Below are 24,913 nucleotides of genomic sequence, written 5' to 3' on the forward strand. Positions count from 1 at the left end.
ATCCTGAACTTGCGAGTTTTTTAACACACGAAATGAAATGAAATGAAATGAAATATTTATTTTCCAAGTAGGCATATTACAATGTGCTTATGAACGTCAAATAAAGCTACGCCGGCTCTAACCCTACGCCTCAGCCTCGAGAAGATTTCAGTTCCCCCTCAGTTGGAGGGGGGTATCCACTATGGGACCGGCAAGAAACTCGGCGGACCACTTCTTTTCAAAACATTACATCTTATAATTAACATGCATTAAAAAACGAGATACATTTTAATCAGCAAAAGTATTCATCAAAAAAAGAAATATTAAATTAACAGACTAGGTACCTACTCTTATGGAAATTCATTTCAATAAATTATACAAAGTACAAAGCTACTATGATTAATAAGAGATTTTAGAGATGTATAGTCTCTAAGTTTAGTGTTAAAGTACATCTAATAAAAAAGAAAAAATATATATGATGAAAAATATACATGATGAAAAGATGAAAAGAATATACACGAGAAGTAAAATACATTTGCACCCGAGTATAACACAAAACTTTTCCCCTCACTATATAGCGAGGAAATTACAACGCAAAAAATGCGTTTTCCCCTCACCAGCTCGGAAACACGTGTTTTGTCCTTTAATACTAGCGGGTAAAAACGCATTTTATCCACTAGTGGGTAAAGTAATTTGACCTTGAATAAAGTCAAAATAACTGCTTTAAAATTGATAAAAGTAAAGGCGAATCTAGTAATAAAGATGATTTACCACCTGTGGAACTACTGGAAGCAGTGATAAACGCATTTTTTGCGTTGTAGTTTCCTCGCTATAGTGAGGGGAAAAGTTTTGTGTTACACTCGGGTGCAAATGTATTTTACTTCTCGTGTGTTGAAAAACTCGCAAGTTCAGGATTCTATTCTCGAACCACTCGCTTCGCTCGTGGTTCAACTATAGAATCCTTTCACTTGCTCGTTTTTCAATTCCGCACTCGGCGTTAAAATACAACTTTGCCCCCTTGTATAACAAATAACTATTATCACTGCTTCCAGTATTTTAAAGGTGGTAAATCATCTTTATTACTAGATTCACCTACTTTTATCAATTTTAAAGCAGTTAATTTGACTTTATTCAAGGTCAAAGTACTTTACCCACTAGTGGATAAAATGCGTTTTTACCCGCTGGTATTAAAGGACAAAACACGTGTTTCCGAGCTAGTGGGGGGAAAATGCCTTTAGCGGGATTCGGACCCAGGGGGCTGATTTTTGAATCTCACGGCGTTCGAATTCAGAAAATTGTCACCGAAATTGCCTACTATTTTCAGTGACAATTTTCTGAATTCGAACGCCGAGATTCAAAAATCGGCCCCCTAAGCTGCGGCAGCTTAGCAGGCAAGGTGACTACCGACTACGCTAGACTGGTCGTCTATTAAAAAGTGTGTTTTTTTATAATCCTGCTTTAGTGCCCCACTGCTAGGCAATAGCCTCCCCTCATTTCCTCCTCTCAACCCTATCGCTTGCCCTTTCCCAACAATTTATATTTTTTAATAATTTTTCGATTAAAAATGGTACACGGTGAAAGCCTGAGTCCATATGATGGTGATAGGTCTATTTATAGCGGGGTCCAGAGGCTGCGCGGATCAATACGCCAGTACCGCGCCCGGGCCCGAGCGAGACACACGGAACATGGGATCGGGATAAGGTGAGTCTGGACCATAAAGAACCTTTTTTGTAGCCTTTTTAAATTAAATTGTGTTCTAAATTTAAAGTTTGATGGAGAAATTTAAAAAAAAATTGAGGGCGGATCGGGATAAGGTGAGTCTGAACTATAAAGAACCCTTTTGTGTAGTTTTTTTTATTAGATTATGTTTTCTAAATTTAAATTTTCATGGGGAAATTGAAAAAAATGAGGGCGGATTCGGTTAAAGCGTATTTTGAAGGACGAAAGATTTTTGGTCCTGACATTTTTCAATCAAATACGAGTAGCGTTGGATCCAATATCGATTAAGTATTATAATTATATTATATTCTAAAAAATAATCATTCAATTTATAATAATGGTGAAATAATAATGGTTATAAAGACTATGAATTGTGTTACTTATTGCAATCAATGTTTGCACGAAAGAAGGCTAAAAAACAATCCCACTTCAGTGACAAAACGTTCGTTTATTACATTTATATATTTATTTTATATCAAATAATTACAAGTAACAACAATTAATGTATGACGTTATTATATGAACACCCGCAAATTAATTATTCGTAGCTTAAAACATTATATGTAGAATGGCTTCGTTCAATCTCTATAATATTTTTTATAGTAACTATCCAAGATTTAATTTACTTTTCTCTGTCTATTGTTAAATTGTTTGTGTTACAAAACATATAACAAATGACAGAAGATTCCTGTCATATCAGTATGAAAGTTGTAAATCTATACAACGCCCTTAAGCTCCCCGGGCCCTGTCCTGACCTATACCATGATGGTTCGAAAGCCGCTGACAGTTGTATTATTACTTTATGGGTGTGTCAGATGGCTCTCATCGACGTCCATCTCTTTCTGACACGTGTGTAAGACAGAGATGGATGCTTTATGTTGTTTACGGTGTATTTAAGCTGCAAGCACGTCCAACGTCAAACGCCAGGCATTATTTTATGGTGACGATCGGTCTGACGTAGTGGGTAGTACCTGCTAAGCCGCTGGTCCTGGGTTCGGATCCCGGTGAGGGCTTTTGCTTGTGTAATAAGCACAGATTAGTTCCTGAGTATGTGTGTTATCCATGCATTTAAGAATTGTATATATCGTTGTCTGAACACAAGCCTTCTTGAGTTTTTTCTTGATCTGTTTAAGAATGTCCTATAATATTTATTCGTATTTATAACTACAGTATGAAACAGCATCAGTCATTTTCTGATTAATCATTCGTCACGGTGATATTATGTGATTCGGCCGTAATTTTCACAGCGCTTTGTTTTACATAGGAAAGCGCTTTAACTTTTTGCTTGTGTATGAAACTTGAGTTACTTACCTCAGATCGTAATGTACTTTATACATTACGATACAAGTACGGAAAAGAGGAAATTCGAGCGACAAATTGAAACACGGCCGAAGGGAGTGTTTTAAATTGGCACGAGTTACCGACCGTCGACCTGACAATACAATTAAATATACTACTTTGCGAACTAGTGCGGGAAAGAACAACATACTGAAAAAGCACACATGCGTGCGTAATAGGCAGTGCTAGTGCTACGAAACGCGTAGCGGCTACGGAAGGCTACGGCCCGTGAAACGTAGGCTCATAGGCTGAAGTTAACTACCCCGTAGTAGCGGCTATAGCTCCTGTAGTCCCTGTACCCTCTACGCACCTATGATATCGACTAGAGATGCACCGAATATTCGGTTACTGTTCAGTATCCGGCCTATTCGGCCCTTATTTTAATATTCGGCCGGATACCGGATAGTGACGTACTATCCGGCCGGATACCGGATGTGCTATTTTTGAATGAATGATTTTGGGTAAACAAATTAAATGTAAAAAAACAGTTACGGTTTATAATACTTATAATCATAGACCCTTATTATTAAAAAAATAAACATTTTATCAAAAACGGACTCCGCGCGAAATTCACTACGAAACAAGTCAAAGCCTGCACGACGCGCCCGCTCCCTACTTAAATTGTAGGTATTGTAGGTAAAATTCAGATGGCCGAACATTCGGCGGCCGGATACCGAATATTCGGCCGATGGTTGGGCCGAATATCCGGTATCCGGTCTCCGGCCAAACAACTATTCGTTGCATCTCTAATATCGACATATATTTCATACGGTATAACGGTAATACCTACTTCTTGTTCTCTGACTGAAATAGCATGACTTGTTCGTGAATTTCGTGAAAATACGAAGGAAACATTTTTCGTGCCACATCTGTACTTTATGTGTTTCTATGAGACTTATTAAATAGAAATTGAATTTGAAAAGAACTTCTATCCAAGTTTTTCTTATTGAGTTATTTCTTGCATGGTATAAAATATTTTATTTTTCAGTACAGATGGTGTTTTTTTTACGCACTAGTAGTTCATTATATGCCAGGTCGAAACTTCGGATGGCCATCTGTACTGAAAAACGTCGTACGATACACGTGCGAAAAGGAAATTCGTAACTTGTGTCGATTTAAAACACTCCCTTCGGTCGTGTTTTAATTTATCGCCACTCGTTTCGAGCTTCCTTTTTTACGCACTTGTATCGTAATGTACTATTAAGTGCCTACTCGTATGGTCAAGCTCAAGGTATCAAAAACACCTATAAACGACTTTATTGCTTACACGTTAAGGTTATGGATACATATATTTGGCACTTTGCCATCTATATTTAATAGCTTGACTGTACAGTCACCGGCATAAATAAGTGATGATTTCTGTACCTTGTCGCTTTTAATCATTTGACAACTTAGTATGAGATTTCAAACAAGATGTTAATGTGACAAGGTACAGAAATCATTACTTATTTATGCCGGTGTCGTAGAAGGCGACTATGGGATATGGGTTAAATGGTGGCGTAGGCGAGAGGCTGGCAACCTGTCACTGCAATGTCACAGTTTTCGTTTTCTTTCAACCCCTTATCCCTTATTTGCCAAGAGTGGCACTGAAGCTTTAATAGTTTCATGTGTTCTGCCTACCCCTTTATGGGATACAGGCGTGATTGTATGTATGTATGTATGTATTTATGCCGGTGACTGTACAACAGGCAAGTTCCCTATTGTATGTCAAGTGCTTTGTTGAATACTTTTTTGTTGTTGTGTAGAGCTGACACTTGACTCAAGTATCGTGCCAATAATACGATACCTATCAATACTTTTTCGTACTTTGCATGAAAAACGATTGGGCTTTGCTCTCATTGAAGTTAGAATTTATTTTTCTTATTTTTATAGTTAGCAGTTTGGGGAGACACTTTTTATATAATATCTTACATAATTACTTATTTCCAAAAAATTTACTTAAAGATAATCTGTCAAGACAAATTTCCAACACGGGAAAGATAGACGATAAAATATCAGGCCGTCCCTATCGCACTTACAAATAGTTCGATAGGGACGGCCTGCTATTTTATCGTCTATCGCGCGACCATGCTTCCCGTGCAAGTAGATAAAAAGCCATAAAAATGTCAAGGAGGAGGGACACTCTGAATTTTGGCAAATTTGAAAAATGTAGGGCTCTCCGGCCGGCCAATCATCTTCATAAAGCGCGTGCCTTTTATAAACCTTGACTTTGGTGGAACCATCATAGAGCCAAAATTGTTAGAAAAAGGTTTAATTCTCATAGAAAATTTGAATTTCGCGCCCTTTTTAGTGCCAAGATTTCATTGACCGTCTTTAAAAAATATATTCCTTTATATACTGAGAAACTGGGTGCGCTAGAGTATATATCTTTTTAATTATTAAAAAAACGCACAAAATTTGCATTGCGGATGCGCGAGAATTTTTTTCCTGCATCGGGCAAAGGTTGTTCCCATTCTGCCACCGGCGCTCCAACCGGCCAGTAACCGACTAGCTGCCAGCGAGGCGGGTCGCAGCCGTTCCATTTTCAAACTTTACGAAAACTAAATACCATAGACAGCTCTCTATGTTTTTAAATATCTGCATCGGAGTTATTTGAGCTATTTATACGGGTGCATTTGGCACGCTCTTGCATTTCGTTTATTTATAAATTATGCAGCTGGGTTTAGTGCAGTTTTGAAGATTTTCACATGTGTTCAATAGTTTTGGAGTAGCAGTGAAATAAAAGGTAGGTTTCTTTTATTTACCTGACATTTTTATCATTTAATATTTTTTATTTATTTTATCATTAATAAAACAGGAAATTAAACCGGACTAATTCCAATAAGGTCTAGTTACCCTTCGGGTTGGAAGGTCAGATGGCAGTCGCTTTCGTGAAAACTAGTGCCTACGCCAAATCTTGGGATTAGTTGTCAAAAGCGGACCCCAGGCTCCCATGAGCCGTGGCAAATGCCGGGATAACGCAAGGAGGATGAAAACAGGAAATTACTATGAATACTCACATGATTTATAACGTTGTATTGAGCGCAAACAAAGTTTTATGGGTTAACGAACTGAAAGAAACTTATAAATATCAAACTGCTCCAAAAATTGCGTAAACAGTTTTTTACATAGTTGCCAATTTTTACATCACAATCGACAGCGTGTTGACTACCAGACAGTTAACTATAGGCCGATATTATCTACTCTGGCGGATTTCCAATGTAGCTACTTCAAAAACTGTAGCTAGTTTTTTGTTGTAATTGTTGCTCAAGTGAAGCTTTCAATTGTACTTTTTTTTAACCAACTGTTACAATACTTACTTAGTTTTCATAAATTTAAGAAGTATTTTATTTTAATGATAAAATAGTAGGTATTTTTTACGTGACTGTAAATCTTTTGGACAAAGCTAGAAAATAAAACTTTAATATTTTTACAAAATCAGAAAGAATATTGAACAGAAACTCTAATTACTGATCTGAATTTCATCTGCTACATGCTACAGATTACACAGATTTTTCAAATTTTACAAACGCTAATATAAGATATCCTGTAATTATAATTAATTAATAAAAGAAATGCTTATCGAAAATTGCCTCAAAATTCAAGCTTACACTTAGCATTATATAATTTATAATGCTCAAAAAGTTATATAGCTATTTTATTAAAAACTATAGAGCAGAACCATCATTACAAACAGAACACAGGAACTTTTTAATAAGATCATAAATCGGTCCTTATCGTAAATGTAAAATATGTAACACAAATGTCCCACACTGTATATTTTGTTAAACTATATTCTGTCAAACAAGTCTGTCATTAAATAAGAACAAAGAAGACTATAGGTATCCTTTTCTCTAGCACCCTGAAGAAAAGGATGCATATAGTTTTCTTTGTTCTTATTTACTGACAGACTTGTTTGACAGAGTTTAGTATATTAACCCACTGTCCGCGTTGACGTTTGACAAATGGGCTACGTTATTGATGTTAACACCAAAGTGTACGGTAAATAACTAATAAAATAACGGTAAAATACCTGCATCTTCTAATGATATTAGATATTAATATCCGATGTTCCGCATTAAAATTTAGTACATTAAATATTAATAATAATTTATTTATTTATTTAAATTTTATTGCACAATTTTATCAATAAAAAGTACAAATGGCGGACTTAACGCCTTAAGGCATTCTCTACTAGTCAACCATTGAGCAAAACAGAGATAGTTTAGTGCACAAATTTATAAAGCCAGTATGAGATTATAATGATTAAATACGTCGATATAATTTATGTAAAGTTGTTGCTATACTTAAGTAGTTTTTTATGGTGTATGTACCTAACTATAGCTCAAATATATTTCCATGTACAAAAGTGCATGGCGGATTTATCAATGAATTCATTTATAATTTCTCCATAGTAGGTACCTTAATAATTAGAATATTATTTTTCCATTATCATTAAAACTGACTAATCAGGAATCAAAACAAAAATAAGAAAACAGTTTTTAAATAAATTGAAGACAACAAAACTCGAAATGGTCCTGATCTTCCGAGTTAATAATAATAGCGCAGTAGGAAGGTCCCAAGTAAGTTTGGTCGTTTTTTTTAACTCTTTAGTTGTCATTTTGCTTAAATAGGTAAATTAAAAAAACCAGGCCAGCATTATTGTGAAGAAACTCGTGCCAGTAGGTACATAATATCATTTCTTTTTTACTATATTTCTAGGAAGCTACTCGTTAAGGAGTTAAGTATAGTGGGCGAGTCCAAACGGTCATCGTAAAGAAAAGGCAGTAACTTTACATACGTTTCATAATAGTTAGTATATTGTAAATTCAGAGGCAACAATTGGTTCAATACTTTAAGTGGGCAAGTGAATAATTTAATGGTAGGTACAGTTGGCGCCAGTGACAGCGGAAACATCGATGCGCCAAATAAAAAGTTAATTAATTGTTGACTGGTAGAGAATGCCTTGAGGCATTAAGTCCGCCATTTGTACCTTATTTTGTTGAACAATAAAGATTAAATAAATAAAAAGTACAGAGCGTTTCATGAAACCTGTCACGCACGACTATAACTTTGATTGTACGAGTGACAAGTGACACCCGAACCGTACACAGTCGTAAGTGTCGTAACTCTTAACTGGGACTTCCGGTTATTCGAGCGCCATCTTAGCGGTCTCGTGTCGTGAATAATTTATTTTTCTTTTGCTCATTAATATTGTTTAAAGTGCAATATCGACAGATTATTGTGCAGTAAACTAATGTTGTAGTGAGAAACTGATGAAGAATTAATCTCGAAACGCGTTTAGCCACTTTTTTGTCGTCAACGGCCGGTAGTCCACGTGCTCTTGTAAAATATACCTAGTGCTAATTCACCGTACACTGTCGTACTTACCGTACCAAAATTAATAATAATTAGCTCATATCACCTTAACACTGGCGAAATAAACTCAATGGACTGAAGCCATTTGATTTTAAAAACTGAACTCTTAACTGTCAAGAGCTACCAATTTATTGGTTAATCTGTCACATACCGTCGGACATCGAAGCGGTCAAAGTGCTCACAAATATCTCAACAGACCTCTATTGTTAAGGCGATGGCGTGTTCAGATATTTTTACGGCTTCTCAGATATATCTGAGAGTGTGACTGTACTATAAGAGATGATGACTTGGTCTCTCGGCAACCAAAATGTTCGTCGCCACTAGGCGGCGAGTCGCCGAGTCACCTGGCCCCGTAGCCGAATTGAATGGCATTTCTGCGACGCGAAACGCCACTGAAACGCCGCAGAAATGTAGTTTGGCTCTGTCGTGCCAATTGGCAAGAGCGATAGAGATAGATAGCTACAAAAGGTATATTATCGTGAGCGTTTCGTGTGAGCGTTTGTGCGTTCGATTCGGCTACGCACACTGAGCAACCGGCGACCAAGTGTGTAATCATAAACTCAATAGTTTATGAGGGTCACAGTCGCCGGCGACTGTTGCCGGCGCATAGTCGACAGTGCGTAAGGCCTCTTAGAGTACATTTGCTACACATATAACTATAACTTTACTCAAGTGACTCTAAAACAACATTCCACCGTCCCCGAAACCCAGCAACTGCAGGAACTCCTAAAAGCCCGTTGTTTGCGCAGTTTCCAGGCAGGCGGCGCTAATGCTCACTTCCGCCGCTATTTCCGGTGACATGGCGGCCCTGATTCAATTTTCGCGTGCGTCGGGGGCTTAACGTACAAATATTTACGCGTTGTTTAGTGTGTTTAAGGCTTGTTAAGAAATGTAAGTCGTTTGGAACTGAGATTTTGCGGAGAAAGGAAATTATTGTTTTCTGACGACTCATATATATGAGTACGTCCTGATAGTTACCCCAATTACACGTCAAAATACGTCCTGATAGTGACCCCAAAGAGACGTCAGTAAAACGTCATATTTGTGACCAAAAAGGTACGTCCTGATAGTGACCCCAATTAGACGTCAGTAGAACGTCGTATTAGTGACCAAAAAGGTACGTCCTGATAGTGACCCCAATGAGACGTCAGTAAAACGTCGTATTTGTGACCAAAAAGGTACGTACTGATAGTGACCCCAATTAGACGTCAGTAGGACGTCAACTTTGTGACTAAAATGGAACGTCCTAATAGTGACCTTAATTAGACGTCAGTAGAACGTCGTTTTTGTGACCAAAAAGGTACGTCCTGATAATGACCCCAAACAGACGTCAGTAAAACGTCGTATTTGTGACCAAAAAGGTACGTCCTAATAGTGACCGTAAATAGACGTCATTAATGAAATGAAATTATTTATTGCCGGAAATACATTCCATAGATTATTACTAATATTAACATAATAAATTAACTAAATTAAATTTAAATTAATAAAACTAAAACTAAATTAATCTAGTAGGACCCGCGGTTTCGGGTCACCCCGACCCCGATCCCACAGGCCTGTGGTAGGCCCTCCAGCGCTCGTGCAGCGGGCTGGCGTCCCACTCTATGACCGCGGACAGAAGCGTGTTGGAGGAGGCGAAAATTGCCTTTCTGGCGGTGGCGCTCCTCATGCGCAGAAGCGCGTCCCAGCCCGGCGCGCGCCCCTCCGCGAACATCGCGCTCGCGCTGCACCAGCGCGGCAGGCGGAACAACGCCCGCCACGCGTTGTTGTATTGCACGCGCAGGTCTCTCACCGCCGCGCAGGTGTAGTCGGACCATAACTCGACAGTGTACACGCTTGTACAAAAACTGAGGAACAGCTGTCTTTTTACGCTGTCACTACATTTGGCGAATCTTCTAGCCAACATGTTTGCCCTTACTGCGGTGGCTCGCCTCTGCCTTTCTATGTCCTCCTGGTCTTTTAAACTGGACTTGTGTACTCGTGTGCACAAGTCCAGTTTAAAAGACCTTGTGTACTCTCCGCAATTGAACTCCATCAAGCAAAAGAGGTGGTACATGTGTGGGCATATGTGCTGCCTCCATGAGCATAAATTCAGACTTGTCCGGATTGTATCTCATGTTATGCTGGCTGGCGTATCTCTCGCATTCTGCGAGTAACTTACGCATAGCTCCCACAGATGGTGCTAGTAGGACCATATCGTCTGCATATGCGATGTGATTTATCATTTGCCCATTGATGGAGCAGCCAACCTCGGTACTGGTCAAAGCCTGCGACAGCCCATCCATGTACACGCTGAAGAGAGCCGGAGACATACTGCCTCCTTGTCTCACGCCACAGTTTAGCCCGCTGGCCGTGGACAGAGTTGACTTCCATCTTACTACGTTCTTCTGCTGGGAATACCACTTCTCCAGTATCTTAATAATTGGCGTGGGCGCTTTCCGTTCCTGTAGTTTATTCCACAGCAATTGGTGGTCAACTCTGTCAAAAGCTTTACTGAGGTCAAGGAAGCAGGCGTACACGGGTGTCTTTCTAGCTTTATAGTAGCCTACTGTCTGTTTAAAGGCATATATAGCTGAATTCGTTGAGACCTCACTCTTAAAGCCGAATTGGTTGTCGGCACTGTGCAAATATGGAACAGCGAGCAGGTGCAGCACCCTTTCCAGCAGTCTGGCTATTATATTTGCCAAAGCAATCGGTCGGTAATTACTGGCGCTTGCGACATTTTTCCTCCTGTTCTTACATATAGGTACAATGACAGTATGTGTCAAATCCTGCGGTAAATGACCAGTTTTAATTATAGCTGTGAACAGAATACCTAGCATATGCGACAATACTGGGCCGCCATATCTGATGTGTTCGACTGTAAGGCCTATCTAACCCGGGAGACTTGCCGTGCGTCATCTGTTTCTGCTATGTCCCTGTCGTCCGTCCGCCCATCTATATGCGAGGGATAGCTAGATGTGGGTTTTAAAATTTTATTCACCCGTTGCCAGAACTTACCAAAGTATTTATGATTTATTTCACTAGCAATATTATCCATTATTATTTGTTTGTGCTTATTTTGGCAAGTACGTAGTGCAGATTTAAATTCCGCTCGACATTGTTTACGCCGCTCAATCGCTTCACCTGTAGTGGGACAACCGGCTTGGTGCCACAGATATAACGCGCGTCTAGACGCCGCATACTTCTCCGCTACATATTTATTCCAACCCGGAATAGATCTGTTTTTCTTTTTATTTGTGTTCTTACGACTATGCGAAGCCGCTTGAGATCCGTTTTGCATTATTGACACTATATTTCTATAGCAATAGTCGATATTGGTCGGTATACTCATGTCGATTTTTTGTACCATTAATTGATAAATACCGTTGTAGACCGTACTTGTATACTTTTCAACCTGTGCTGCGGTACAAGACTTCCAGCTCCAATTAGGTGGCCTAATATCATGTACGTTATTGGTTACGGTCAATGAGTCCAACTTCAACTCGAGGTATATAGGTCGGTGGTCGGTCCAGTCTACCGATATGTCTACGGACAATGCAGTTATCGCACCGAACGCGCTCTCAGTCGCCAGGCAGTGGTCGAGCCAGCTCGTAGTGTGATGTGCGTCACTGACGTATGTGTATGTGTCTCGCGGTAATAGCAGTTTATCAGCGTATTTGAAGTTATATTCTGAACAAAACATCTCCAATTCGTGCCCAAATCGATGTGCAGGGTCCGCGTTAAAGTCTCCTAACACTAGGCAGTCGGTCGAGTTTCGGTCTTCAATTATTGAGTGTATTTTGCCTAATAGCTCGCAATATTCCGGAAAGTTATCAACACTGGCCGTCGGCATATAGACTGTGATAATAAGTAAAGTGGTTGCATCGGAAGTAGGTACTTATCTCTATAGCGCAGAGTCTCGGCGAGTCGCAGTCTATCGAGACCACTTTTAGTTTGTTATGATATAAAATGCCAACTCCGCCGTACGGTCTGCCGCGAAGTATACCTACTGAGCTGTCTACTGCTGACGTACCCACGCTGTTGTATTCTCCGTGAATAGTGTTTAGGTAGTTGAATATCCGTACACATTAACCACGTTTCTTGTAAAAGTACGATATCATTTTTAGTACATAGATCGTGGACAAATTTTGTTGATCGCCGTACGGATTTACAATTAATGGAGGCTATTTTTAACTTAATAATGATGTTTGCCTGTGATTACTCTTTCGAGTATTATGAAAGTATCTACCAATTATAACTCCCATGGGCCATACATCTGATTTTACAATGTATCAAGCCTGTCCCATGGGACTATTACTTTAAATTCATTGTAGGTAACTTTATAATTTACTGGTAGTTTTTCTACTCTTAACACAGACACGCCGACTTGTTTAAGGTAATCCGCCAGTTGCTGAGTGGTAACCGAGGCTTCCAAGTTCGCGACATAAACACTCGCAGTGCGGGTGGCTGCTCTTATCAAGTTGCTAACTACATTGGTTGCCGATCCAACGATGTTTTTGTTTCGAGACCGCTTTTTTCGAGTAGTAACCATTTTAAAACCGTCGACCGGTTCATCGCAGTCATTAGACTTTTGTAGTAGATCAGGGTTACAGGAAGCTGTTGTTATGACCGTGTTATCCCTGTTAGCGTGAGTTGCCTTCTTATGTCGCTGCCTTTTATTTTTCGGTTTTTTAGTAGTGACCGGCGACTTTTGAACCGTATCTGATTGCTTTGTTTGGGATTGAGTGACACAATGCGCAGAGTCTAAGGTCAGTCCCTCGACATTATTTAATTGTTGAATAGTTGCATTGACTAACTCTAGGGGCTGCGCTGTTTGTGTTGTTGTTAGATTAAAATAATCCTGTGTAGCACTAGCAGGGGGCGCTAATTCCACCCTGTTATCGTTTTCATGGTTGAAATCTTGAATGCCGAAGGGGCCACTGTCCTCTAACGTAGTTTTGAACAAATTAGAACTTTGCCTAGACAGGACCGCAGGAACGCTAGGTGCATGACTATCATTTCTGAGGAGGTTTACTTGTCTTTGAAGTGATTCTAACTGATCAAGTGGAGCATAGTTATGCTGAATATTTGCAATATCTGCTTTGAGTGACACGATGTCTTTTAGCAACCGTGTTACATCGATATGATCGAAGGTCACCGGTGGTAGAATCGAGAGCTTTCATGCGACGAATATAGGGACACTATCAGGATCCGCCGATCTTAGGAATTTAATAATATCTTCTAATTCTCGCTGCGATTTTCCTTCATTTCTTCTGACGGTCCGTCGTTGGTCGTTGGGGACCGCCTCGTAGAGAAGAGTTTTGGCAGTACGAATATCCGCTGCACTGAACCCGCGACTACATATTAGCACTATGCTTTCATCGTCCATCACATCCAACTTATTTTGGACGAAAGCTAATAGCTCGTTAATGATAACGTTACACGAACACTTTGTCATCTTAAAAACCGGCTAACGGTCGTGCGCGTCCGCCTCTCTCGGGGTAGGAGGGTAGACTGATGATAATAATTAAAAGATAGATAATATAAAAGAGTCCCATGGGAATAACAATCTAGGTCAAAAATATTGATGAGAGAGGAAAAACAACTTTTAAGTCCAGATTACTTTTATGCCATAAAGTAGAAGCCTTAAGTTTGGACATTTGAATAGCAATAAATCGGCAAATAGTATAGTAGGTACCTACAGATATGAATAATTTGAAAACATTTTCCGCCATTTTTCGCATTAGCTAGATTGAGATTTATGAACTTGTTACGTTTTTTTCTTATTTAGATACGATGTCTACGCTCACGCTAATTGTATTGTTTCATGCGAAAGAAAGTGCAAGTCGTCCATAAGCTATGCGCCAGTCAGCACGACGATCATTAAATAAATAAATAAATATTATAGGACATTCTTACACAGATTGACTGAGATTGGCAAGCTCAAGAAGGCTTGTGTTGTGGGTACTCAGACAACGATATATATAATATACAAATACTTATATACATAGAAAACAGCCATGACTCAGGAACAAATATCTGTGCTCATCACACAAAAAATGCCCTTACCGGGATTCGAACCCGGGACCGCGGCTTAGCAGGCAGGGTCACTACACGCTAGGCCAGACCGGTCGTCGAAAGATCATTTCACATCAAAACCTATTCTCAAACTATAACAATCAGTAATATTACCGAGTAATATAATCGAGTTCTTGGTCAAAATTAAAATATAATGTTTCCGTTTCTTAGGTCAATGTCTCCAACATTTAAGGCTTTGCATGGGGCAATTAGAGTAGCTCATTAGGAAATGCCCGACCTCTGTCAACGCGTTTTACCTACCCTCATTTAAGGCTGTTCGTTATGTATTACCCCTCCGGCCGTTTTGGCAACCAAGTTTCGCAACCAGTTGAACAGTATATTTAACCCTACCCTAATAATTAACACACTTGACCTAATTGGTAAGTCATTACGAATGATGTTGCTCTAATTATGCTAATTTTAAATTGTAAATGGTCTTATTTGACGTCACGTTCAACAAATAAATGTAGAGAACGGAACATTTACCCACTGAAACTTATTACATTCCCTGGCTGACACAAACGGTTGCTAGCAGGTAAAGCTTTTAGGTTTTAAAGCCTTTAAAGTTTAAACAAATTAAACTAGTTATTTGAGTTAAGAGACTAAGAGTCGCCACTGGTGACCGAAGAGCTGGTAGCTTCCTCGCTCAGCGTATTAGCTTGACAATCCAGCGAGGAAATGCTGCCAGCGTTTTCGGTACCATGCCATAGGGGCCGTTTTTAGATTTATAGTAGTTTAATTTTAGAATAATTTTAGATTTAGGTATTTAGTTTAAAAAGTTTAGTTTAATAATAATATGTCACTTTATTACACATTTAAATTTTATTAAGTTGTTTTCAAATAACCTTTTTACTAACAATGTTAACATTTCGATCATCTGTTTTTTTTTTGTATTTATGACGGACGGACAAATAGAATGACTAACAGGTAGGTGTAGTACTCACACTCAGTAAGATTTAATACTAAATGCCCTACAATTTTTACCTGTTGTTCTTTCATTTTATCCCTCGCGGCGCTTACTGACACTAACGCCACTAGACAGTTGGCACTTAGCACTTGGCACTTGACGCTTGGCACGCGCACACTCCCAGAGGATTCACTGTACTACAGAAAATAACTTCATAATACGAATTAATTCATTTCAAAATTTGATATAAAAACTGGATTGTTTCAATGACGGAGTTATGTAGAAGTTTTAATTAAAATTGTTGGGAGATTACATAATTAAAATTTTAACGTTTGTGTTTTCATCGGATGTGGGTTAAATTGCGTGTTAACATTTCCATTATAATTTTCTGTATTCCTTATAAGTATAAGTACCTATGTTGTATGTATACGAAATAAATATGAGTGTGCACGGGAAACCTCCCACTTTGTCGATTGCTATAAAGCCGCTTTGTCAGTTTATTCATATAAAGATACAAGTAAGTCTCGCCTTAATGGTAACCGGTAAAGTGGGACGTTTTACTAAACACACTCACAAAAGGTATCATACTTTTATTAAACATAGGAAGTTGATAAATTCCAAACTACTTCAATATTAATATGTCAAAACACGACCCACAATGCTTAAATATTCTACGACGGACTATAACTATAGGAATAGCTTCCCAATCAAAGGCATTATTTTCATAGATACACAACCTTTTAGTGCGTTGTCACATTATCCGATCCAATATCGGATGTCGGATGGATTTCAATGGAAAAAATCCAAGATGGCGCCTGTAATGTATGGGATATCGGTCCGACATCCGATATCGGATCGGATAATGTGAAAACGCACTTACAATGATCAAACCGAAATACCTGGAAATATACAATTTATAAAGTTGATTTGACACGAAAAGAGGTAAACAGTTTTTAAGCTAAAAAAATCGTATCTAGAGAACCGTAGCTCCTACGAGTAGAACCAAGATTCAAAGGACAAAAAGGAATTAAAATTACATCACAAACTCCCAAAAATATTTTCCCCTCACTAGCTTGGAAACACGTGTTTTGTCCTTTAATACCAGCGGGTAAAAACGCATTTTATCCACTAGTGGGTAAAGTAATTTGACCTTGAATAAAGTCAAATTAACTGCTTTAAAATTGATAAAAGTAGGTGAATCAAGTAATAAAGATGACTTACCACCTGTGGAACTACTGGAAGCAGTGATAAACGCATTTTTTGCGTTGTAGTTTCCTCGCTATAGTGAGGGGAAAAGTTTTGTGTTACACTCGGGTGCAAATGTATTTTACTTCTCGTACTCTCGTACTCTTCTCTACTCGTGTGTTAAAAAACTCGCAAGTTCAGGATCCTATTCTCGAACCACTCGCTTCGCTCGTGGTTCAACTATAGAATCCTTTCACTTGCTCGTTTTTCAATTCCACACTCGGCGTTAAAATACAACTTTGCCCCCTTGTATAACAAATAACTATTTTCAGGTCATGTAGGTACCAAACACCCTGTATTATAAAACATCTCTATGTCCTGTGAACTTTCTCTTATATTTTTCGATTAGATTCTTACAGGTCGATTTCCCAACGTTTCGGCCAGGTTGCACTGGCCGTGGTCGCGGAAGACTGACGTTAGTTAACCCGAGGCTATCCCACCATTTTATATGGAACTAGCTTTTACCCGCGGCTTCGCCCGCGTAATAAAAGTATTCATTAAGATTTTCATTTGGATCCGTAGGGACCGTAGGTTTCTCTGTAGGTATATTTATCTGCGATTATTTCGATTGCACATAATACTTTTGCTTGCAATGATTGTAGAAATATTACACATCGACCACAGCGTAGGTAATTCTATATACGCTGGGGAAACCTTTATAAACATCCCACATAGCCCGTATTTCGACACTATGATCGGTGGGTAAAAGTACTTTTTTCTATTATCCCTTACAATTTTTTACATTTTGCTTATACTTATCGCAAACGTAATCTTCAAGCAAGCAAACAACGATCGTCTTAGAGCACATTGATTGTAAGAGACCGCCGACCGATTATCCGTATCCCTCTAACGATACCCATATTATCCGTATCCGTATCCGTATCGCTAACTCTATCGCTATCGCTATCGCTATCCCTATCGCTATCCCTATCGCTATCCCTATCGCTATCCCTATCGCTTTCCCTATCGCTATCCCTATCCCTATCCCTATCCCTTATCAAGATGTTTAATGATATAACACTAAGTTCTCGCGCTTTGTACACAAATTTAAAGTCACATACAGGTCGAACGCGATTAATTAACATTATTTTTACCTTTTTTCCCAACGTTTCGGCCAGGTTGCACTGGCAGTGGTCGCGGAAGACTGACGTCCCAGCAAAATGTCACCGGAGATGTAAACAACACAAAACTACCCGATATTAATTTATATAAATGTTCGGGGTAGACAAATAAATATAATCTACCCGCTTTTAGTTAATGTTTATTTCCCACCATGTTTATTTTAAAGGTAAAAATAATGTTAATTAATCGCGTTCGACCTGTATGTGACTTTAAATATATGTTCAATGATTTCTTATCAAGTGCTAAAATATAAAGTTTCATGGTTTTATCATTTAAAATTAAGAAATCCCATACAAACTTTCAACCTCTTTTTCAACCCCTTCATCCCTTTTTTTCGAAATAAAAAGTAGCCTATGTTCTGTCTCAGGGTCTAAAGATTGTCTGTTCCAAATTTCATCAAAATCGGTTGCGTGGTTTAAGCGGGAAAGCGTAACAGACAGACAGACAGACAGACAGACAGACAGACAGACAGAGTTACTTTCGCATGTACAGTATGGATTTGATAGTTGACAGCCCACTAACCTTGAGTTAAGCGGGTGGTGCAAGTGGCCCTTAGTATAGCTGAGATGGTTGAGCACTGGGCTATAGCCATCTAGAGATCGCGGGTTCGTCTCATCTAAGACAGTCATTTCTCATTTTGAATTTTATGTAATTTCCTAAATGCTAATTGGCCAACAAACAATTACCTGAAAAAGGGCGAGCCAACAATTAGTGACACAGTTTTAGCCTTTGCTTTAAATGGCGGCCGTCCATGCGATACGTGTTATGTCGTGACGTGCTGTGATCACAATCGGTCCCCAAGTGGGATGTAATCGTTTCAGTATTTCAGTGATAGCAGATTGTTATTTAAGTCATTGGAATATATATTTTTATTGATAACACTTAAACTAGAATATACAGGGTGTTCGCGAGGAATCCGCATAACTTTAACCAGGCGTTTCTGAGGCCAATAGAAAGAAAAAATATAAATTTGATTTTTTTTTGCTTTTTTAGACGTACTTTCACATCAAAAGTAAATATTATTCATTCATTGTTTTTTTTATTTTTTTATAAAAACCTCATTTTTTAAAAGGTTTTTCTTGTCACTTCTTGGCATCTATGAATGAGGACTTTAACCCCCTTAGGATTCATAAACTTACACTAAAGTTATCAAGTCGATAAAGTTCGTTTCTCAATTTCCGACATATTGGTGTGATAAAATAAGGGACAAACGAATTTTATCGGCTTGATAACTTTAGTGAACGTTTATTTTAGCGCATTAACGCCGTTAAAAAGGCCTTTTGTACTGAGTATTTAACAATAAGAAGATGTTTTATTTGAATTGGCAATACCTACCTAACTCTAAAACTAGGCGAAATCCAGAGAAGTTTACATGACATTTTAGTCTTAAAATGTGATCACAATATTTGCGTCCTTGTTCATAAACTCTACATGTCGTTGGTGTGTCGGTGGTGTTTGACGACCGGTCTGGCTCAGTCGGTAGTAGCCTGCTAAGCCGCGGTCCTGGGTTCGAATTCCGGTAAGGGCATTTATTTGTGTGATGAGCACAGATATTTGTTCCTGTCATGGATGTTTTATATATATATATAATATAGTATGTATATCGTCGCTTAGCACTCATAGTACAAGCTTTGCTTAGTTTGGGGCTAAGTTGATCTGTGTAAGGTGTCCCCAATATTTATTATTATTATTTATTTATTACATATTCACATACCACATAATCATCATACCTACACATATTTACGCATGTTTCCTTATTACGCAACCCACTTACAATGGGAAAAGCTTAGGCACGTGTAACTCCACCTTTAATAACTCGTTAACGACGCAACTCTGCAATTAATACTACCCTTGATATGACCAAATTGAGTAACAAGGAAGTTATATCTACATCATGACACAAATATTAAGGTCTCTCTCTCTCTCTCTCTCTCTCACTCACTCGCAATATACACCGCGTTTTTTTGTTTTCCGTTAATTCGACATGCAGTTAGTATCATATCAGGAACCACTCGGTATAGTCGGTATATTGCTTTTTGTAGACGACCGGTCTGGCCTAGCGCGTAGTGACCCTGCCTGCTAAGCCACGGTCCCGGGTTCGAATCCCGGTAAGGGCATTTATTTGTGTGATGAGCACAGATATTTGTTCCTGAGTGATGGATGTTTTCTGATGTGTATATAAGTATTTGTATATTATATATATCGTTGTCTGAGTACCCACAACACAAGCCTTCTTGAGCTTACCGTGGGACGGACGCAGCAGTCAATCTGTGTAATGTCCTATAATAATATTTATTTATTTGTTAATTTCGAAAAAAGATATTTTTTCGTTTTCATACATAATAAATGAATTAAATTAGTCTGTCGTGTTAAAGTTAGTGTCAAGTGTCTGACATCACATATCAAAGCAAATAAAATTAGGAAGTGGTAATGGATGTCACACGTATGAGTTAAGATGATAGTTTCTTAGATAAATTAATTGTATTTGACCTAAAGAACCTTCTGCTAAAGTTAACGGAAAGTAATAAAAACACGTTGTATACTCGTAAAGCTACCAGGCTATCACCCTGCCGCTCGTTTTTCTTCATTAAAGGTATATGATATTTACGAACGGTGGAATAATATTGTAAATGATGGCAGGTGGTCGAGGCAGTGAGTAATTACCGCTCTGACATGTAGATGTCGCTTTAATCATTCTTGGCAGATGTGTAATTGTTCTACATATGCTATTTATCATTGTAAGTATACTCGAGGATAGTAATGTGTTGCTCGTTGTAGCTACAATACAACTAGTAGCTCTGGGAGCTGTAGACCTTTGCGTCTTGCCTAGAAAATGTAAATGTGATTTTTTTGTAAAAAATTCATTTTTGTCACATGCTTTTATCGCCGACTGTACCTTTCTTTCAACAGTAATCTACTGCTCTCCGAGACGTTTCTAAAAACCCCTTACTCGAGGGGGATACGACGTTTCATAACAGAGTTCCTATGACCACCTTTCTGCTCCATCATCAGATCAGCTCCATGATACCATAATATTGCATTATCACGTGGTTTATATATGTGTGCAATATTTTAGCTCAATCGGAATAGAATAGAATAGAATAGAATAGAATAGAATTTTATTGTATAACTGTGTACATGCATAGGTGTTTTTTTATACAAGAATTATCAACAGTTGCCTGCTAGGGCGTACAACCGAAACCGAAGTGACACCGAAACCGGGTGGAAACCGGGAAGTGGGTCAAATTTAGCTTCTACGTTTTGACGCACACTAACATACTAACAAGGCAAGTTGAATAAAAGCTTGTAAAAATATTTTGAAAGTCATTATGACAGTCAAGCCACGATAGTCTTAAGCGCCATAATTACACGCTCTTGACACTTAAGCACTTTTTGACAATTTTTCCATTTTACAAAATTTAAAAAAAAAAAAATTGGTTCGGTATAATTATAGAATCTGGTTACAAAATTTCATGAGAACCGGTTGAAAATTGCGACCTGTATGAACATCCGGACATACAAAAAGCATATCGTCACTACTTTAAAAAAAACTTGTATCTTCGTCTGTCAATGAAAAGAAAATTGTAGTAAGTATGTATGGAATGTATATAGACTTACTGCGTTTTAACTTTGAGGAACAGCGTGAGATACGAGATTTTTTAAAAGTAGTGACGAAATCGAGTTTAAACGCAGACCTACGCTGTGTTGTGTCGCTGCGGTCAATAATAATTAATATCACAAATAAGGTGACTTTTGAATCAAAGGTAGCAGACCTAAAGCCTTGGCTACTTCCACCCTTATAATTTCATTCATTTAAATTTTTGAAGTCTGTTTTCGAGAAAACTTTGTTGTATTGTATAGATTGTTACAGTTTTCTTGGCTACGGCGCAAAAGATTGGCCTCTAAGGCCCTCAGGCCTTCTTCCTTGGAATTACATGAACCTTTCACCCCCCAATCACCTGTTAACCCTAATTCTCGGTATCCTCATCAGCTATTAGGTCGAAGCCCGCTCTGCATTATAAATAAAGTGCAGCGGTCATCGACTGTCGGTCAGCTTTGACCGCATTCTCTATCTCCACTATTACGTATCACAATGATAAAGAAATCGTATTGATTACCACCTGTTCCTTCATACAAGCAAAGGAGTAGTCTTTACTTGTCTTCTTAGGCACTGAAGTATTGAATGAATTGGAATGATATTGGCATCGTTTGCGAATTACGTTTTTGGACGGGCGCCATATACATTAGACATGTTGTCTACGAGAGAAAAACACGTGGAATTTCCCTGGTAACTTTCTACAAGCACATACATTATACCTATTCTAGGTTATAAATTATTATTTGCAAGCATGATACGTCTTTCCTATACGCTTGTACGATAGTGAATACTAGAGCCTCTTGAGTCCTGGTGCCGTATCCGAATGGCATTTCTGCGACGCGAAACGAAAACGAAACGCCGCGAAAGTTAGTCTGGCTCTGTCGCGCCAATACGCAAGAGCGATAGAGATAGATATCTACGAGCGTTTCGTTTCGTGAGCGTTTGTGCCAGTCGGCTACGTACCCTGGAATTATTTGTTTTGTTTTTCAATTTGGAATATGCACAAAAAATTGTACACGAGGATTGAGAAAATATTGAGATCTCCTAACTAGATAAGAAACGGCGTGTGTGCTGTTTCCAGCTTAGGAGCTTTTAAGGGTTCCACACCCAGTCCCTTAGTCCCTTTGTTAGGCGCTGTCGCTTCTTACTTCTGACACGCCGTTACCGTTACCAATCTGATAGGCCTTTTATGCCGTGTGTGGGTAGGGTAAAGCAAATAAAATGTATGATCCGCATACACTCGGCCGAGCGAGATCTACTTTTTATCATATGCAGAAGAGGGGGAGAAATGTATTAGTGCTTTCCTTATACGCCGTGGCTTGCGTGGGCGACGGTCGCGCGACGGCGATGCGACGCATACGAAATCAAACCTTATCGATATGGAAGTATGAGATGCGACGGCGACGGTCGCGCGACCGTCGCCCACGCAAGACACGGCGTTAGTATCTTAATGGTGTGTATTGTTTGTTCCAGACGGAGGATGGACGTGTTGCGGCCATCATGCGCCGCCTTCTTCTGCCTACTACTCCTGTGCTTCACACAATTTACAGAGTGAGTACCTACACTCAAACTGCTGGCAAACACTTTCTCTATTTTATATGTTAATCGGAGCGGTGTTGAGCGGCAGATAACTTACACGAAGCTTACTTATGTACTCACTGATGTGACGGCGCAGCGACCCAAACAAATCTTGGTCTCTGAAACGAGTGATCAAGATACAAGGCCACGAAGACTCGTAAGAAACGCATCATAGTGGGAGAGACCTCATACCTACATTACAACTCCCATCAGTACCTACATGACTAGATATTTATTCTAATATTGTATTCGCGTCTACTTGACGAAATTAGTGCGTTTTCACATTATCCGATTCGATATCGAATGTAGTTAGGAGCGATATATACATTACAGGCGCCATCCTGGATTTATTCCATTGAAATCCTTCCGACATCGACATCCGACATTCCGATAATGTGACAACGGACTTAGGGTACGGCGTGTTTAACGCTAAGACATTTACTGACTAAAGTTATCTACATGTACTAGTTGTATTATACTCATTGCATTTGAGACTTTTCACAAATGGATAAGGTCACAAATTGCATTAATCTGAATATTTTCATGAACTCCTTTTATCAAATGTAGCAATCAGTTCAAAGAACACATTTGAAAGTGAATACGTAAATAACATTTTTTGTATCCGCCGCGACGAGATTATAGTTTAGTCTGCAATTCAGTCTCAGAGGAATTCGCAAAAATAGTTCTGATTTCACAAAACCTCGATGAATTCAGTGACACAAATATTTTTATTACAAACAGCACGGGTGCGATACGATCGACAATTAGGGTTAATTCGGGGTACAATCAACCCTTCATTTTACTTTCATGTTAACAATCGGGTTTCCCTTCGTTGATGTTTCCGTCCCGAGGTGAACAATAGTTTGTTATTTGCAGTAAGTAATACAATTAAAGGGGTTACTGAAACTCATACACGATGTAACATGGTGTAACATGAGATTCAGATAACCGAATAATTTCAACAGCATATTCCTGATCACATTTTAAGACTTAAAATATCATATGTATAGTTTTTCAAGATTCCTCGGATAAAACTTTTTTTTCCGTTGAAATTTACTTAAAGCTATATAGCATTTTTTTCCTTATTTAGACCTCAGAAACGCGTGGTTAAAATCTTTTGGGCTTTTAATGTTAGACTTCTTTTGATGTTAGAGGACGTGTCATACGGGCACTAACTGGTGATGACCTGATGAGATACGCTCTCTTCGCTAGCTCGTAATCACATGTGTTGATTCAGTTAGGAGGTCGAACTAGTTTCGGTTCTACCTCAGAGATGGCGGGGGGGCGCCAAGCCTTCAGTAATTGTGTCATTATACTTGGAAATTTCGACCCTTGCTTTCGTGATCCGATGGCCGAGTGGTTTTACAGGCATCCGTCCGGTTAACGGAGTACGCTGGTTCGATTCCAGCTCGGAACACTTGGAGGCCTTGGTCACTTTTTCTTTGTATATGACATTTATTTAATGTTTCTGATGAGATACATTCATTGACTCCTTTGTGCACGAATGCGAATTGCGAACCAAGCGTGCAAGCCAAGCATGTTATAGTCTATGAGACCAATCGTGCGTACGCCGTACGCTACAACCAATCGCATTGAAGCTTTTCACCAGGACGCATAAAACGAGAATTTTCAGTCGAAATTGTATGAATTGCCTTACGCCTTACCTTTGATATCTTTGCTTTGAAAAATGAATAGAATGTTTATGGGGAGGGAGGAGGAAGGGGAAAGATCTTCGGGGTTTTATTGATTGTAGTTTTGATAGGTGATGTTATGTACATTCACTTGCAAAAACTAAAATTATTTTCTACAAACAGTCAAATAAATCATATCAGTAAACTCTTACCTACTCTCTCATGTCATAAAATGTAAAAAATATCGTTGCGGACGCTCGGGGCATTTCAGCAGGCCTAGACAAATGGCGCGAGCATGCGTTTGACTTAAACTATAGACATAGACCAAAGACCTATATAACCTCGTATAGACAGATAAAGTCTAAGAAAAAAACGTAC

The 24,913-nt window shown here is 38.9% G+C and overlaps 1 protein-coding gene across 8 annotated transcripts in view; it reads left to right on the top strand.

Annotated features, from left to right (window-relative positions):
• The first annotated feature begins 1,610 nt into the window (after nt 1-1,610).
• Nucleotides 1,611-24,913, top strand: part of LOC125233764 (glutamate-gated chloride channel) — a 46,037-nt gene continuing 22,734 nt past the window's right edge. For 5 of the 8 annotated variants that reach the window (XM_048140039.1, XM_048140116.1, XM_048139961.1 and 2 more), the window contains exons 1-2: nt 11,306-12,030; nt 22,800-22,877. In XM_048140039.1, the coding sequence (XP_047995996.1) occupies nt 11,996-12,030; nt 22,800-22,877 (113 nt within the window). In that variant the 5' untranslated portion in view covers nt 11,306-11,995. Of the gene's footprint in view, nt 1,681-5,540; nt 5,762-11,305; nt 12,031-22,799; nt 22,878-24,913 lie in introns of those variants that run through there. The other 3 variants (XM_048140318.1, XM_048140250.1, XM_048140382.1) reach the window with 3 other exon arrangements.

Source organism: Leguminivora glycinivorella, chromosome 1 (genome assembly GCF_023078275.1).
Source record: "Leguminivora glycinivorella isolate SPB_JAAS2020 chromosome 1, LegGlyc_1.1, whole genome shotgun sequence".
In the NCBI taxonomy this organism is placed as follows: Eukaryota; Metazoa; Arthropoda; class Insecta; order Lepidoptera; family Tortricidae; genus Leguminivora; species Leguminivora glycinivorella.